At 39.4% G+C, this 16,609-nt stretch overlaps 3 protein-coding genes across 4 annotated transcripts; all 3 read left to right on the top strand.

Annotated features, from left to right (window-relative positions):
- The first annotated feature begins 1,598 nt into the window (after window positions 1-1,598).
- On the top strand, window positions 1,599-4,678 carry LOC114768932 (extracellular calcium-sensing receptor-like). Of its 2 annotated transcripts, none has more exons than XM_028961459.1 (6): window positions 1,599-1,815; window positions 2,008-2,194; window positions 2,313-3,065; window positions 3,166-3,393; window positions 3,495-3,618; window positions 3,765-4,678. In XM_028961459.1, the coding sequence occupies exons 1-6, from the start codon at window positions 1,613-1,615 to the stop codon at window positions 4,676-4,678; spliced, it is 2,409 nt and encodes an 802-aa protein (XP_028817292.1). In that variant the 5' UTR covers window positions 1,599-1,612. The 2 variants fall into 2 exon arrangements, with proteins under 2 accessions (XP_028817292.1, XP_028817291.1); XM_028961458.1 differs by having other exon boundaries at window positions 1,906-2,194.
- A 1,712-nt stretch (window positions 4,679-6,390) lies between these two features.
- Window positions 6,391-9,513, top strand: LOC114769057 (extracellular calcium-sensing receptor-like). The gene is made up of 6 exons (XM_028961751.1): window positions 6,391-6,596; window positions 6,685-6,973; window positions 7,057-7,806; window positions 7,921-8,148; window positions 8,244-8,367; window positions 8,510-9,513. The coding sequence occupies exons 1-6, from the start codon at window positions 6,391-6,393 to the stop codon at window positions 9,421-9,423; spliced, it is 2,511 nt and encodes an 836-aa protein (XP_028817584.1). The 3' UTR covers window positions 9,424-9,513.
- A 1,103-nt stretch (window positions 9,514-10,616) lies between these two features.
- Window positions 10,617-13,690, top strand: LOC114769041 (extracellular calcium-sensing receptor-like). Its single transcript, XM_028961719.1, has 6 exons — window positions 10,617-10,818; window positions 10,923-11,211; window positions 11,288-12,031; window positions 12,223-12,450; window positions 12,560-12,683; window positions 12,777-13,690. The coding sequence occupies exons 1-6, from the start codon at window positions 10,682-10,684 to the stop codon at window positions 13,688-13,690; spliced, it is 2,436 nt and encodes an 811-aa protein (XP_028817552.1). The 5' UTR covers window positions 10,617-10,681.
- Window positions 13,691-16,609: the final 2,919 nt, after the last annotated feature.

Here is a 16,609-nt window from a genome sequence, read left to right as displayed (position 1 = left end):
GGAACACAACAACTAAGAATAGAATCTAATGAGGCCCGGTGATGAAAGTAAAACACAAAAGGCCAATTATTTGGATTGTTTACTTGAGCTGTCAGATTGGAAACTTTGTAAAGTATGCTGTTTTGATGTTTGTGCACACTCTTGCTCACACAAAAACATGTACACACACACAGTTTAGCATATTGCATCAGGCCATGACTGAACTGCAACAGACATATTAAACAAACATTTATAGCAATAATATAAAATATAATTTGTATATATTTTATTATAATAAATAATTTAATTGAGCTCAGCCACTGGAGATTGACAGTGTATTTCTTGGTGCCGCTCCAAAACCCAGGTAAATGAGGGCTGAGTCTGGAAGGGCATTTCGTGTGAAACTTTTGCCAGGTCAACTACGAGGATAGCCAGACTGGTTGATGTGCTGATTCCAGCCAAAGGAAGACAACAACATAATATATAATATGCGATCATATGCATATTTTCTTTAAAATATGATTCTAATTGCATAAACATGTGGTTAAACAATACAACATTCAAATTTATTTTAAAACATATTTAATTATATTCAATAAGAAATTGGACCTTTTTCAAGCAGTCTTACACACATAGTACATAAACGGCTACAAAATTTAGGGCCTAATTGTATGCCCCAACAAAATCTAATCATTGGCAGCATGGGCCCTGTCACAGATACAACACAAGTACTAGACAGGTGGTATGTAATAGAAATATTCCAATATTAGTTTTATAGTTGTATTTAAATAATTGATTACACAAAGCTGACTGACTTATAACACTTGCAGGCCATAAAAATGCAGAAGAAGCAGAAGAAACCGCTTCTGTTATTGTCAGTCACACATGCAGAGTTTGCACACACCTTCTCATTTTCTTTATTTTCATGACCATTTACGTTGGTAGATTCTCACTGAAGGCATCAAAACTATGAATGAAGACATGTGGAGTTATGTACTTAACAAAAAAAGGTGAAATAACTGAAATCATGTCATGTTTTATATTCTAGTTTCTTCAAAATAGCCGCCCTTTGCTCTGATTACTGCTTTGTACACTCTTGGCGTTCTCTCCATGAGCTTCAAGAGGTCGTCACCTGAAATGGTTTTCCAACAGTCTTGAAGGAGTTCCCAGAGGTGTTTAGCACTTGTTGGCCCCTTTGCCTTCACTCTGCGGTCCAGCTCACCCCAAACCATCTCGATTGGGTTCAGGTCCGGTGACTGTGGAGGCAAGTTCTCCCATTTTTTGTTAAGTGCATAACTTTATATACCTTCAGTGAGAATCTACCAATGTAAATGGTCATGAAAATAAAGATAAAAAGTTGTGTCCAAACTTTTGGCCTGTATTCTATGTTTATTTAAAAAATGATGTTTGTTTATTTAGAAAAAAAATCAATAAAAAAAAAAACATTAATACTACTATCTATACTAACATACATGCAAATGTGTTTAAAACCATTCATTTCATTGCCTGTTGTGAAAGTCCAGCCCACTTTTTGTTAGGCATGTGGTTCTGGGATAGACAGGACAGGTAAGTATATAATGAAGACATCAACTCAAACAAAGGAACTCTGATCAGGACAGCTTAAGTCTTTGATATGCCTTTCCACATGGCACTTCTTCTCTGTGCCATTATGGCTAAGGCAGAGAAGCCTGTGTGCCAAATAATCGGAGCTCCAGCATTTCCACTGCTGTCAAAAGAAGGAGACGTGATCATTGGAGGTGCTTTCTCCATTCATAGCAAAATCACAGAACCACCGACAAATTTTACAGAAACACCGCAACCTCCAATTTGCTCCAGGTCTGTTTCAAAGATTTATTTGCATTGCTAAGCAAAATTAAAGTGTTCCTTAGTTTTAAATATTAATCTTGCCTTATCATGTATTTCCAGTGTGAACCTTAGAGAATTCCGCTTTGCTCAGACCATGATTTTTGCAATAGAAGAAATCAACAAAAGTGACACTTTGCTTCCAAATATCTCCATCGGATATAGGATCTATGACAACTGTGGCTCCTCTCTCACTTCTATGAGGGCAGCAATGGCCTTGATGAATGGTGACGAGCTCACTGTGGGGGAAATCTGTTCCAAGCAGTCAGCAGTCCATGCCATTATAGGCATGTCAGAGTCTTCCGCAACCATAGTGCTCTCAAGAACAACGGGACCCTTTAAAATCCCTGTGGTAAAATGTCAAAATGTATCCATTGTTGTGTTATGGCTGATTTAACATTTTGTCAAAATTCATTGTCAGGCACTCACAATAACAGCGATTCATTCTTTTTGTGCGTCCTTTATGATAGATCAGTCACTCTGCTACTTGTGAATGTCTTAGTAGTAGGAAAGAGTTCCCATCGTTCTTCAGAACCATTGGTAGTGACTACTACCAGAGCAGAGCACTGGTGAAGTACTTTGGTTGGTCCTGGGTAGGAGCAGTGAGAAGTGACAGTGACTATGGAAACAACGGGATGGCCATTTTTCTGAAAGCTGCCCAGGAAGAAGGCATCTGTGTTGAATATTCAGAGAAGTTTGACAGAACAGAGCCAGAAAAACTCCTAAAAGTGGTGGATGTCATAAAAAGAGGAACCGCCAAAGTGGTAGTTGCATTTCTAGCCCACGTGGAAATGGATAATTTGCTGTTTCAGATGAGCCTTCAGAATATCACAGGCCTCCAAATGATTGGGGTGGAGGCCTGGATTACTGCAAACAGTCTGTTAACTCCAACAAGTTACAGCATATTGGGTGGTTCACTTGGCTTTGCTGTGAGTAAAGCCAGCCTGGATGGCTTTGCTAATTATGTGGTAGGTGAATTTTGGGAAACAGCCTTCCGTCCAGAATGTCCAGCAATTAAGCTAAACATTTTCGGGGATCAGAATCTCTGCAACGAACACCAAGACCTGCTTGAGTTTAAAGATGACAATGAGGACGTGCCAGAACTAAGGTATTCAAGCAACATATACAAAGCCATTTATGCAGTGGCACATGCAATAAACAGCTTCTTAAGATGTACATCACCTCATGGATGTGACAAAGACTGGAAAATCGAACCCTGGGAGGTATATAGCACTTTTAAAAGTTAAAGCAGAATCAAAAGACAGGTCACCAGCTTATGATCCCCCAACTGCACATCTACATTAACTTTCTGTTGTTTTAAAGGTTGTGGAGTTTCTTAAAAAGGTCAATTTCACAGCAAGAACGGGGGACCAGGTGTGGTTTGACAGTACAGGTGCAGCAGCAGCCATGTATGAGGTGGTAAACTGGCAGCTTGGGCCAGACGGGGATGTGCAGTTCAAACCTGTAGGATTCTATGACGCATCCTTACCCGCTGGCCAACGCTTTAACCTCAGACCAGAAATCATAGTCTGGGCTGGTGGAAAAACACAGGTACACTCAACAACATTAATCACATAATTTGCAAAATTGGAATCCTAGTGTTATGAATGATTCAAGCAGCAATAAAAAAGGACCAACATTGTGCCACACAGGTTCCTTTGTCTGTGTGCAGTAACAGCTGCCCCCCAGGCACCAGGAAGGCCCCACAGAAAGGAAAACCAATTTGCTGCTATGACTGTGTAGCATGCGCAGATGGAGAAATCAGTAACCTAACAGGTAAATCAGAGACCTTTAACCTTCAAAGGAAGTTTGCATGTGCATCTCTGTGCATCCTCCTACAGCTGTTCAGGATGCAATGTCTGAGCTCTGCTCTGCATAAATGACAGGAGTGTCTAATGGTGACCATCACAATTTTCTTGCAGATTCTAATAACTGTGAAGTGTGTCCAGGAGAATATTGGTCAAACGCTGAGAGAAATAAATGTGTATTAAAGCTTGTTGAATTTCTATTGTTTACCGAGGTTATGGGGATAGTGTTAGTATTTTTTTCATTGTTTGGGGTTTTTTTAACTGTTCTTGTTGCTGTTCTGTTTATGATTAAAAGAGACACCCCAATCGTAAAAGCTAATAATTCAGAATTGAGTTTTTTACTCCTTTTCTCTCTAAAATTATGTTTTCTTTGCTCTCTTACTTTCATTGGCCAACCATCTGAATGGTCCTGTATGCTGCGTCACACTGCATTTGGGATCACATTTGTCCTCTGTATCTCCTGTGTTCTGGGGAAAACTCTAGTTGTGTTAATGGCCTTCAGGGCTACACTTCCAGGCAGTAATGTCATGAAATGGTTTGGGCCTACACAACAGAGACTCAGTGTTCTGGCCCTGACACTCATTCAGGTCATCATATGTGTGATTTGGTTAACAACGGCACCCCCCTTCCCCTACAAGAATTTGCAGCTTTATAAAGAAAAGATAATTCTAGAGTGCAGCGTGGGTTCAGCAGTTGGGTTCTGGGCCGTGTTGGGTTATATTGGCCTCCTGGCTGTCTTGTGCTTTGTTTTGGCTTTTCTGGCTCGTAAGCTGCCTGATAACTTTAATGAGGCCAAATTCATCACATTCAGCATGCTGATATTCTGTGCTGTCTGGATCACCTTTATACCAGCTTATGTCAGCTCCCCTGGCAAGTTCACTGTAGCTGTGGAAATATTTGCTATTTTAGCCTCAAGCTTTGGCTTGTTATTTTGTATATTTGCTCCCAAGTGTTATATTATAATTCTCAAACCAGAATTAAATACAAAGAAACATTTAATGGGGAAAATGCCTTCAAAGTCTCTCTAAAGGCAGAAATGAAATATTTATAGAGGGCATGCTTATATTCAACAGTTGTTTGTAAAATGTAGTTAACTCAATAAACTGTATGCTCAAAATGTATGTATTTCTGTCACCATTATCAAATAATACAAAATATTGAAATTTTGTGGCATTTATGATACTTGAATGTGATACAAATTATGATACAAATAAATGCCTTTTATTTTGGAAAAATGTGACATTGCTGAACATAAGACTTAAATTAGGAGTTCAATAATACGTCTCATGAGAGATAGTTTTCATTATAGTCATTAAATCAAAGTAGATACACTCAGTTTAGTTTAGGTAATGTCACAAGTGAAGTGATTGTCATTATGCTACACAGAAGCACAGCACACGGTGCACACAGTAAAATGTGTCCTCTGCATGTAACCTTCTGATTACGGGGCCTCTTCCTTAACCGCAAGGAAGTGAAGTGAAGTGAAGTGAAGAAAGAGGCTGGGGTTTTAACTTGGGGTTTGAAGGGAAAGGAGATGCAAAAGCAGGACAGCAATCTAAATCAGAAACAAAACAGATACGAGGGCCAGAAAAGGAAGCAAAAGAAGAACTGAAAACTACCGGAAAGATACAAGACAAACTCCCTGGCTTCATCCTCCTCAGTTTAAGCTTGCTTTTGCGTCTCGTAGTTTTCGCATTTTCGTAGGCTGCCACAGACTGTAACGAGCAAAAGCAGGACATTTTCAATATAAGGACATTTATTGAAACAGAAACAAACAGGCACGAGGGACAAAAAAAGAACAGATAATCAATAAATGCTCTCATGTTTAATGTAGTCATGGTGAAGAGAATGAACTATGGTGATGTGAATAACATTGATTAGCAATAATAAACATAGATTTTTCAATTTTACATCGCACGTATTCAATGGTAACAAACTGGATATTTTTGGCAACCACAAAATGCATTTTAGCCAGGTAAACATATATTGCACATTCAACTGATATACTGATGAAATTGGTTTCTGGTTATTTCTGAGGATTTGAGAATTTGAGGACCAACAAGGGCCAAAATGTGATAATAGATAGCTGGACCATGGCATCTAAAAGTGCAGCACTTGTCAGGTCTGATAAAAAATAATTCCAGAAAGGAGAGGGCTACAAGGCCATGGGTGAGCTGAAGGCTCATTGATGCATGTGTGGTGATAAAGCCAGCCTGTTTTCTATAGATTGCGGGCATCACTCTGCAGACTTGTGCACACACCGTTGTCAAACTTAAAATTTTAACTTTGACCGCTGCAAGCCGTGACACATTTTGGTGCGAGCAATACAATGAAATCATGGAAGTGAGCTAGTGTTCATTCTGCTCCTTCAAAACACACACACAAAGCGAGAATGGAGGTGCTCAGAGATCTACAACACGACATTATCGTCTTACTGGGAGTCTGGAAAACCACCGTTGCACGTGTGGTGTGTTGAGGGCAACTTGCTGTTTTGTTCTAAACTTGTATGTGCATGTTGTGTTCGGTGTGACCTTAATCAATATTAGATGGGTTGTCAAAATGTTATTGCTGATTTCTATTTACAAAATACTCAAATTCCCTAGGAAGGTCTACTGAGATCATTGTGGCGCATGTGGCCTCTTAATTATTTGCTCTTGTTAAATAACGCTTGGTGCACAATCTATATAACATGAGATAACCACTCCCAAGAAAATATTAAGTCGGGTAGGGACAGGTCTCAATGATGCGTCTCTACGTGTTGGTCCTGTTCTGTGGTTTTGTAGTACAGGCGGAGAAGCCTTTTTGCCAGGTCATGGGGATTCCAGAGCTCCCTTTGTTATCAAAGGAAGGAGATGTGAGCATCGGAGGAGTTTTCGCCCTTCATACCAAAACCTCACAACTGCCAACATCTTTTACTGAAAAACCTCAGCCTTTGATCTGCTTCAGGTCTGCTATGAAGATTTTTTTTTTATGTTTGATGTAATGTTGTTATGTGCATCTGCTGTTCATGATTGTTTCATTCATATTTTTGCAGTGCAAACCTTAGAGCTTTCCGCTTTGTTCAAACCATGGTTTTTGCCATTGAAGAAATCAACAAAAGTGATGCATTGCTGCCAAACATTTCCATTGGTTACAGAATATATGATGGTTGTGGCTCTTTTCTTGTTTCTGTGGGTGTATCGATGGCCCTGATGAGTGGTGATGAGCCCACAGCAGAACAGAACTGTTCTGGAAAGTCATTAGTTCATGCCATTATCGGAGAATCAGACTCCTCCTCAACTATAGTTTTAGCAAGAACAACTGGACCTTTCAGAATTCCCCAGGTAATATTTAAGATGACATTACTACATCTGCCATTTATAATAACTTATAAGAATAATTGTTATTACACCAACTTTTTAAATAGATCAGTTACTGGGCAACATGTGATTGTCTGAGTAACAGGAACCAGTTTCCCTACTTCTTCAGAACTATTGCTAGTGATTACCACCAGAGCAGAGCACTGGCCCACCTTGTGAAGTACTTTGGCTGGTCCTGGGTTGGAGCATTGAGGAGTGACAGTGACTACGGAAATAATGGGATGGCAATATTTCTGAAAGCCGCCCAGGAGGAAGGCATCTGTGTTGAATATTCAGAGAAGTTTCTTAAAGCTGAACCGGAAAAAAACTTAAAGGTCTTAAACGTTATCAGAACGGGCACGGCCAAAGTGCTGGTTGCATTTCTTGGAGGTTTAGATTTGATTGAGCTTACACAGCAACTCAACACACACAACATCACAGGCCTCCAAATAATTGGTGTTGATGCCTGGATCTCATCAAAAACCATAGCAACTCCAGCAAGCTACAGGATCTTGGGTGGGTCGCTTGGCTTTGCCGCGTCAAAAGCCAACATCAGTGGTTTTGAAGATTATGCCATGAACACATTTTGGGAAACTGCATTCCACTGTGAACAGACAAATACAACAGGAAGTGAACAGGCGTGTAGTGCACATCAAGATTTCCTAAATTTCAAAAATTATAATGAAGATATACCAGAATTGAGATATTCAAGCAATGTCTATAAAGCAGTTTATGCAGTAGCACACTCTGTGCACAGATTACTGAGGTGTACACCACATCACGGATGTGACAGAGATCTCACCTTTGATGCCTGGCAGGTACAGTGACAAGTTTGTAATCTGAATGGTATTTTGGAGAAAGATTAATTTACATAGATATGTTTTCAACAATATCTGATCACATATTTGTGCATATGTTTTCCCCACCAATAGATCGCTCAGTCTCTCAAAAAGGTGAATTTCACCACTATGAATGAAGAGCATGTATGGTTTGACAGTACTGGTGCTACACCTGCCAGATATGAGGTGGTAAACTGGCAGCTTGGCCCAGATGGGAAAATTCAGTTTAAGGCAGTAGGAAACTATGATGTATCTTTGCCAGTGGCACATCGCCTGACCCTCAGGCAAGATGCCATGATTTGGGCTGGTGGCAAAACTCAGGTACAATGAAGACTCAACCATGTACAAGACAACACTAAACGAAAATATTTTGCCTGCTTTATTGAAATAGCATGGACTGATCTTCAAAATGCTAGGTGCCTGTATCTGTATGCAGTGAAAGCTGTCCTCCGGGAACCAGAAAGGCCCAACAGAAAGGAAAGCCTGTCTGCTGCTACGACTGCATTCCATGTGCAGATGGGGAGGTCAGTAACATGACAGGTAAACTAGAAGTCTTTAAGGGTCCACAGAAACTTTCTTTGGTTTCACTATGTATCCTCTTACACCTGTTCAAATTACATGCGTGCAGTCTGTTATTTTTACAGGGCAGCACATTTAATCCTGATTCCCGATTCCATTGCAGACTCTAATAACTGTGAACCCTGTTCGGAAGATTTCTGGTCAAATGCAGTTAAAGACGAATGTGTCCTAAAGGCTGTTGAATTTCTTATTTTCACTGAGGAACTAGGTATAGTGTTAGTGCTTTGTTCACTTTTTGGTGTTTGTTTGACCATATTTGCAATTGTATTGTTTATGATGAACAAGGACACTCCCATAGTAAAGGCAAACAATTCAGAACTAAGTTTTCTGCTCCTCCTATCTCTAAAATTATGTTTCCTTTGCTCCTTGACTTTCATTGGTCAGCCATCTGAGTGGTCCTGCAAACTGCGTCACACTGCATTTGGCATTACTTTTGTCCTCTGTATCTCGTGCGTTCTGGGGAAAACTCTAGTTGTGTTAATGGCCTTCAGGGCAACACTTCCAGGCAATAATATGATGAAATGGTTCGGGCCTACACAACAGAGACTCAGTGTCCTTATTCTGACACTCATACAGGTCATTATTTGTGTGCTTTGGTTAACTATATCTCCTCCTTTCCCATACAAGAATATATATCTTTATAAAGAGAAAATAATTCTAGAGTGCAATGTGGGTTCAGCAGTTGGGTTCTGGGCCGTGTTGGGTTATATTGGCCTCCTGGCTGTCTTGTGCTTTGTTTTGGCTTTTCTGGCTCGTAAGCTGCCTGATAACTTTAATGAGGCTAAATTCATCACATTCAGCATGCTGATATTCTGTGCTGTCTGGATCACCTTTATACCAGCTTATGTCAGCTCTCCTGGCAAGTTCACTGTAGCTGTGGAGATATTTGCTATTTTAGCCTCAAGCTTTGGCTTGTTATTTTGTATATTTGCTCCCAAGTGTTATATTATCATTTTCAAACCAGAATTAAATACTAAGAAACATTTAATGGGGAAAATGCCTTCCAAATCTCTTTAAAGGAACTAATTAAATTCTTCAGACTGGTAGGCTTATATTCAGCAGGTAAGCTACAGTTTATGTATCACTTTTTAATATTACCTTGTAGTACTGTCTAATAAAGCTTAATGTTATGTTTTATCTGTCAGACAAATTGTAACTACATTTCCCTTACCTTTCATACACCTCCATAAATGTATGTACGTAATATTATTTCATCTAAATAATCAAATAAAATGTTTATGTTTGAAACATCAAAAGTGGGCAAATGTTTTTAAAATTTGGTCTAACAGAAAAGAAAACTGGCATGCAAAATGATGTCAAAAATTAGTCAGACCAGACAAATGCATGGAATGGAGACCATGGGGACATCTTAAGAGAATTGTTGGAATGCCTAAAGAACCTGGCATTTGCTCTTCATCTGTGATTAGCAGTGCTGGAAAAGGATGCATTCTCTGCACCATAAGGCTTGCCCTAAACAAACCAAACATTTGTGTGAATTATGGTAAATGTTTGTCTACATTTGACTTACTTCTTCAACTTTAAGCTTCATATTTCATGGTATGTAACATATTCATGAGGTCAACCAGGCAACCATATGTCACAAAGCATATACAGTACTGTACAAATGTTTTAAGAATGAGTGAAGATGATTAAAAGTAAGAATGCTTTATAATTTGTTTGTTAATTGTGCTAAACTGCTAAAAATAAAGATTTATTATTTTGATTTTTGAAAGTATTTTTACACCTTCAAAAAAACTTGTACAGTACTGTATCTCACCAGTAGGATTGTCTCAAAAAGACACAAGAACCTTTTCCTCCTGTATTTATGGATAGGTTTGGGGGACTTTTTGGGGAAAAAAAGTAAATTTACAATAGAGTCTAAATGCAAAAACAAAATCTCTTTAAAATATACCCATAAAAATGAAATACTTTATTATATGAATGAGTCATTTTTAATAATATTAACTTTGCTAGGCATACTTTTCATGTAGAACATCACAGATGTTTGTGTTGATCAATAGTTTTTCAATTGTAATAAATGTTTAATAAATTAATAAGAATTCAGAATTCCCTAGAAAGTTCTGTTTCAACCATTTGGGACAATCTGGCCTCTTTGTGACTTGCTCTGTTTTGAATATTACATGAAGAAGGTGTGCACTGGTCTATATATAAAACGAAAACGTTTCACTGGCAAAAGGAGGTCTCCATGATGTTTCTGTGTGCACTGGTTCTGCTTTGTACATTTGTAGCACAGGCGGAGAAGCCTGCTTGTCAAATGATGGGCAGTCCAGAATTCCCTCTGCTATCAAAAGAAGGGGACGTGATCATCGGAGGAGTTTTCTCCATTCATACTAAATTCTCTCAACCACCAGTGACTTTTACTCACAAGCCTCAGTCTGTGGTTTGCTCAAGGTCTGTAACATCTCAGAAACCAGTAAATGTAAAACCTTTTTGGCGATAAAACATTTTATGAATTAAGTATATTGTTTCTAAATTTCTAATTTATATTTCCACAGTGTGAACCTCAGAGCATTCCGCTTTGCTCAGACACTGATTTTTGCCATCGATGAAATCAACAGAAGTCATAATTTGCTTCCAAATGTTTCCATTGGTTACAGGATCTATGACACATGTGCCACCATTCTTAAATCTGTGAGTGCAGCGATGGCCATGATCAACGGTGATGAGGATGCAGGAGAAAACAACTGCACTGGGAAATCTTTAGTTCATGCTGTTATAGGGGAGTCTGAGTCTTCCTTAAGTATTGTTTTGGCAAGAATAACTGGGCCCTTTAAAATCCCTCTGGTAATTCCAAGACACTCACTGTTAATTAACATATTTGTTCAGGCTGATTCAATTCTATTCCATTCTTTTTGTATAGATAAGTCACTGGGCAACTTGTGAATGCCTGAGTAATAGGAGAGAGTTTCCCTACTTCTTCAGAACCATTGGTAGTGATTACTACCAGAGCAGGGCACTAGCCCACCTTGTGAAGTACTTTGGCTGGTCCTGGGTAGGAGCAGTGAGGACCGACAGTGACTACGGAAATAGTGGGATGGCCATATTTCTGAAAGCCGCCCAGGAAGAAGGCATCTGTGTTGAATATTCAGAGAAGTTTCACAGAACAGAGCCAGAAAAACTCCTAAAAGTGATGAATGTTATCAAAAGAGGAACCGCCAAAGTGATTGTTGCATTTCTTACTGGGTTAGAGATGATTCAACTTATAGAGCAACTGAGCCTTCAAAATATCACGGGCCTCCAAATCATAGGTGTCGATGGCTGGGTCACAGCAAAAACTCTGGCAACTCCAGCAAGCTATAGGGTCTTGGGTGGGTCACTTGGTTTTTCTGGTGGAAAAGCCAACTTAAGCGGATTCGCTGATTATGTTGTTAAAGAGTTTTGGGAAAGCGCAGTGGACTGTGCACAAATGAACGTGACAGAAATTCAAAGTTCATGCAGCAAGGACCTGATGGATTTCAGACATTATAACAAAGATGTGCCAGAACTGCGATATTCAGGCAATGTCTATAAGGCAGTTTATGCAATAGCACACTCTGTACACAGTTTACTGAAATGTACACAACAACATGGATGTGACCAAGATTTGCTCTTCGATTCCTGGCAGGTATCACGTAATAAATTAAAAAACAAACTTTTATAATTTATTACTGCTAGGGATTCCATAGTTTTGTTTATTAACCTTTCTAGTATTTTACTAAATATGTTCTAGTGTCTAGTCAAAAATAAAATTATTCATTCAGAATTAAGACTAGGTGCTTTCGCCTGCTCCAAAAATGTGTTATTTCTTTTAAATAGGTGGCTGAGTCTCTTAAAAGAGTGAATTTCATGACAAAGAATGAAGAGCATGTATGGTTTGACAATTCCGGTGCTACACCTGCCAGATATGAGGTGGTAAACTGGCAGCTTGGGCCAGATGGGAATGTGCAGTTTCAGGCGGTCGGGAATTATGATGCATCCTTACCGGCTGAGCAGCACTTGACCCTCAGACCAGATACCATAGTTTGGGCTGGAGGAACATCCCAGGTAGAGAGAATATGTCTATGAAATATTGTATAATAATTGCATTTGCATTTGCTTACATGAGCTATGGATATATTCTGTAATATTCTCTAACTTCTGATCTAAACAATAGGTACCTGTGTCAGTATGCAGTGAGAGTTGTGCTCCAGGCACCAGAAAAGCACCACAGAAAGGAAGACCAGTTTGCTGCTATGATTGTATTCCATGTGCTGAGGGGGAGGTCAGTAATACCACAGGTAAATCAGACATTGCAATCTCCTTCAAGGGTTCCTCTTGGCATCAATGAAAAGAATACATGTTTAACTGTGATGGCCCCATTTCTGTTGCAGACTCTAATAACTGTGAACCATGTCCTGAAGATTACTGGTCAAATGCGGCTAAAGACAAATGTGTCCTTAAAATGGTTGAATTTCTTGTTTTTACTGATGCATTAGGTATGGTTTTAGTGCTTTGCTCACTTTTTGGTGTTGCTTTGACCATATTTTCCGGTTTTCTGTTTATGATGTGCAAGGACACTCCCATAGTAAAGGCAAATAATTCAGAACTAAGTTTTCTGCTCCTCCTATCTCTAAAATTATGTTTTCTTTGCTCCTTGACATTCATTGGTCAGCCATCTGAATGGTCCTGCAAACTGCGTCACACTGCATTTGGCATTACTTTTGTCCTCTGTATCTCCTGTGTTCTGGGGAAAACTCTAGTTGTGTTAATGGCCTTCAGGGCTACACTTCCAGGCAGTAATGTCATGAAATGGTTCGGGCCTACACAACAGAGACTCAGCGTCCTAATTCTGACACTCATACAGGTCATTATTTGTGTGCTTTGGTTAACTATATCTCCTCCTTTCCCATACAAGAATGTATATCTTTATAAAGAGAAAATAATTCTAGAGTGCAATGTGGGTTCAGCAGTTGGGTTCTGGGCCGTGTTGGGTTATATTGGCCTCCTGGCTGTCTTGTGCTTTGTTTTGGCTTTTCTGGCTCGTAAGCTGCCTGATAACTTTAATGAGGCCAAATTCATCACATTCAGCATGCTGATATTCTGTGCTGTCTGGATCACCTTTATCCCAGCTTATGTCAGCTCGCCTGGCAAGTTCACTGTAGCTGTAGAGATTTTTGCTATTTTAGCATCAAGCTTTGGCCTGTTGTTTTGTATTTTTGCACCCAAGTGTTATATCATAATTTTCAAGCCTGAATTAAATACTAAAAAACACTTAATGGGCAAAATGCCTTCCAAGTCTCTATAAAGATACAAATAAAAAGTTTGTCCTGTTTTGATCTGATGTTTCACTACTTTGAATAAACAATAAATTGTTCTCTTTATTTCTAAACCCAATTAAATGTACTTACATACATATTAAAACATGCAAAACAGTCAATCGTGAAATATCGACAGTGATGGTGAGTTTATCGAACTTGAAAACTGTTGAAAACTGTGGATAGTCTGAATAGATGTTATATTCAATCAGATTCTTCTGCTTAGTGTGATTAATTTAGAAATTCGATTTTTTAAACAGTGTTTCTGGTTGTAGCAATTTATTTTTCCAATATTTATATAGTTGGCATTACAAATTGGCATTTTACATCTGTATTATTACAAGACCTAAATCAGAGGAGCTGTAGGTATTCATTTGTTCTGATAAGAATACAATCTTGATACGTCCATACCTAACAGTGGTAGTATAGTCTTCACCAGAGGTTGACAACCAGGTCAGCATTAAGAGGCAAAAAAAACTATTGTAAAGAGCTACTCAAGAAATTGAAGGTTAATGCCATCACTTAACACTCACAAACATACAACATAATGCATTTAGTGTCGCAGCACGGCCCTGTTGCTGTATTTTAAGAATCCTGATCTAATTTGTTTCATTTTGAATTGATCAGGACTTCATAATCAGGTGTCATGGCACTGACTGTGTGAGTGTAGCAGCCCCTGGGCATTAACATGCATCTAAGGGCGGAGCTCCAAGGCACCCAATCAGCATCAAAGCTGGAGGCTGCATTTCTTCTGTTGTCCGACCAGGCACCCTGCAATTGAAAGACATTCTGGGCACATGCAGGCCCTGCCCCTGCACATCACTGTTGGGTTCTCCAGCATTCTTCCCTGAGTCCTGCTGGCAAGTGGTCCTGGGACCTCCAGCGAACATTCTGGATCCACCAGCTTTCCTCCCTGCATAGCGCACCATTGGGCAGACCATTTGTGGCACGTACAGGCCCCTCCCCTGTGTGTCCCTTCTGGAACATCCACCGCCTCATTACCGTACCGCAGAATAGACCATTCTGGGCACTTTTAGTCACCACAGGCTTTCACCGGCTCTCTCTCAGCTCTGTTCAGTCTGTGTCTGTGAGAGGGGTGGTATCAAAGGACACACTGGAATGGTATTAAGGTAGTGGACACATGTCTAAGGGAGTTTTGAACGTATTCCACCCAGGGAAGCATGTAAAAGCATATTGTAAGTCGCTCTGGATAAGGGCGTCTTAAATGTAAATGTATGAAAGCGTGAATCACTGATTTCGTTTGGAAAGGACTGTCTTAAGTTTGGTCAGGCGCCTCAGCTAAAAAAAAGCACAATTTTACAATATTGTTAACCTGTGCATATATTTCAGAGTTGAGTCCATTTTAACCCCTAGGTTTGTAATCAATGATTTTTCACAAAAAAGGTAATCACTACCAAAAAGCGTACATATTCTCATTTAGGTCCAGGACATTTAGGGCCATCTACCTCGTGACATCAGTCAGACGAGGAGAGGTTAGATGGAGCATTGATTGTTACACTTAAGGGGAAATATATATTTGACAGTAATCTGCATAGAAAAAAAAAAGCTCCAAGAGGAAATAAGTACAATGAGAATAAAAGAAGACCCATAATAGAGCCCTGTGGTACCCCCCACAGAAGCGCCATTGAAGATGAGAAGGAGTCGCATAGGCTTCTATAACACAGATATGGTTTGAACCATTTGAGGGCTGGACCCTAAAACCCACCCAATGCTCCAGCATTGAAGCAAGAATAACATGATCAGTTGTATTAAAAGTAGCTGTTAAATTGAGAAGGACAAGTAATACAGAATCCCCAGAATTATTTGCTAAGAAAATGTCATTAAAACCTCTTAACAGAGCCAATTCTGTACTGTGATGTGATTTAAACCAGACTGAAAAACTTCCAGTATTACATTTATGTTTAAAAATGTCTGTAGCTGGACATGAACAACCTTTTCAAGTAGTTTAGAAATAAAAGGTAACTTTGAAGTCGGCCTAAAGCTTGATAATGCAGTGGTGTTGAGACCAGTTTGAACAACAGCATGCTTAAAACTTTTGGGAACCACACCAGAGACAAGGCTACTGTTAATGATGGAGAGGCCAAAATGCCCCAAAGTTGAGAATACCTTTTTCAAAGGCAAGGAGGAATAACGTCTAAGGGGGAACCCGAGGGTTTTATTTCAGAAATAAGTTGATCTACATATGAGAGAGAGAGAGATGGGCTCAAATCAGTTAAACAGTGCAATTGGTGCAATTGATTGGTGCCAAAGAGGTGTCTAAGAGCTGGCATGATCTGGGTCTTAATGCAGTCCACTTTTTCCATAAAGTTCTCCCTAAATTCCATCAAAATGTTGACTTTGCAATGAGGGAGGACAATACATTGGATAATACACTTCTGAAGCAGATGAGAACCTGGACAGCAGGAGCTCTTCAAGACTGCTTTGAGTTCAAATGACAAATGTTTAGAGAGGCTGCAACCAAGGTCCATGATCAGGAAACTCTTTAATCCAATTGATAACTTGTGGTCTATCCTCAAGGGGTGGGTAGACAAACAAAAAGCAACAAATTCTGACAAACTCCAAGCACTGATTATGAAGGAATGGTTTGCCATCAGTCAGGATTTGGCCCAGAAGTTGATTGACAGCATGCCAGGGCAAAATGCAGAAGTCTTGAAAAAAGGGGACAAACACTGCAAATATTGACTCTTTGCATAAATTTGATTGCCAATAAAAGCTTTTGAAATGTATACCATGCTTGAAATTATACTTCAATACACCACATAAACAACTGACAAGAAGATTTAAAACACTGAAGCAGTGAAGCAATGAAAACCAGTATTTGTGTAAAACCTTTGCTGCAGTGCCTTCTTTATAAGATAAGATGGTTCTTTATTAATCCCACAGGTTGG

The sequence above is a fragment of the Denticeps clupeoides genome, chromosome 19 (genome assembly GCF_900700375.1).
Source record: "Denticeps clupeoides chromosome 19, fDenClu1.1, whole genome shotgun sequence".
In the NCBI taxonomy this organism is placed as follows: Eukaryota; Metazoa; Chordata; class Actinopteri; order Clupeiformes; family Denticipitidae; genus Denticeps; species Denticeps clupeoides.
This window is presented reverse-complemented; position numbering and strand designations above follow the sequence as displayed.

Coding starts and splice junctions, on each gene's coding strand:
- LOC114768932 (XM_028961458.1), top strand. CDS start 1,613: ATGCCTTTCCACATGGCACTTCTTCTCTGTGCCATTATGGCTAAGGCA. Junction 2,195..2,312: donor GACCCTTTAAAATCCCTGTG/GTAAAATGTCAA, acceptor CCTTTATGATAG/ATCAGTCACTCTGCTACTTG. Junction 3,394..3,494: donor GGGCTGGTGGAAAAACACAG/GTACACTCAACA, acceptor TGTGCCACACAG/GTTCCTTTGTCTGTGTGCAG.
- LOC114769057 (XM_028961751.1), top strand. CDS start 6,391: ATGATGCGTCTCTACGTGTTGGTCCTGTTCTGTGGTTTTGTAGTACAG. Junction 6,597..6,684: donor CAGCCTTTGATCTGCTTCAG/GTCTGCTATGAA, acceptor ATATTTTTGCAG/TGCAAACCTTAGAGCTTTCC. Junction 7,807..7,920: donor TCACCTTTGATGCCTGGCAG/GTACAGTGACAA, acceptor CCCCACCAATAG/ATCGCTCAGTCTCTCAAAAA.
- LOC114769041 (XM_028961719.1), top strand. CDS start 10,682: ATGATGGGCAGTCCAGAATTCCCTCTGCTATCAAAAGAAGGGGACGTG. Junction 10,819..10,922: donor CAGTCTGTGGTTTGCTCAAG/GTCTGTAACATC, acceptor ATATTTCCACAG/TGTGAACCTCAGAGCATTCC. Junction 11,212..11,287: donor GGCCCTTTAAAATCCCTCTG/GTAATTCCAAGA, acceptor CTTTTTGTATAG/ATAAGTCACTGGGCAACTTG.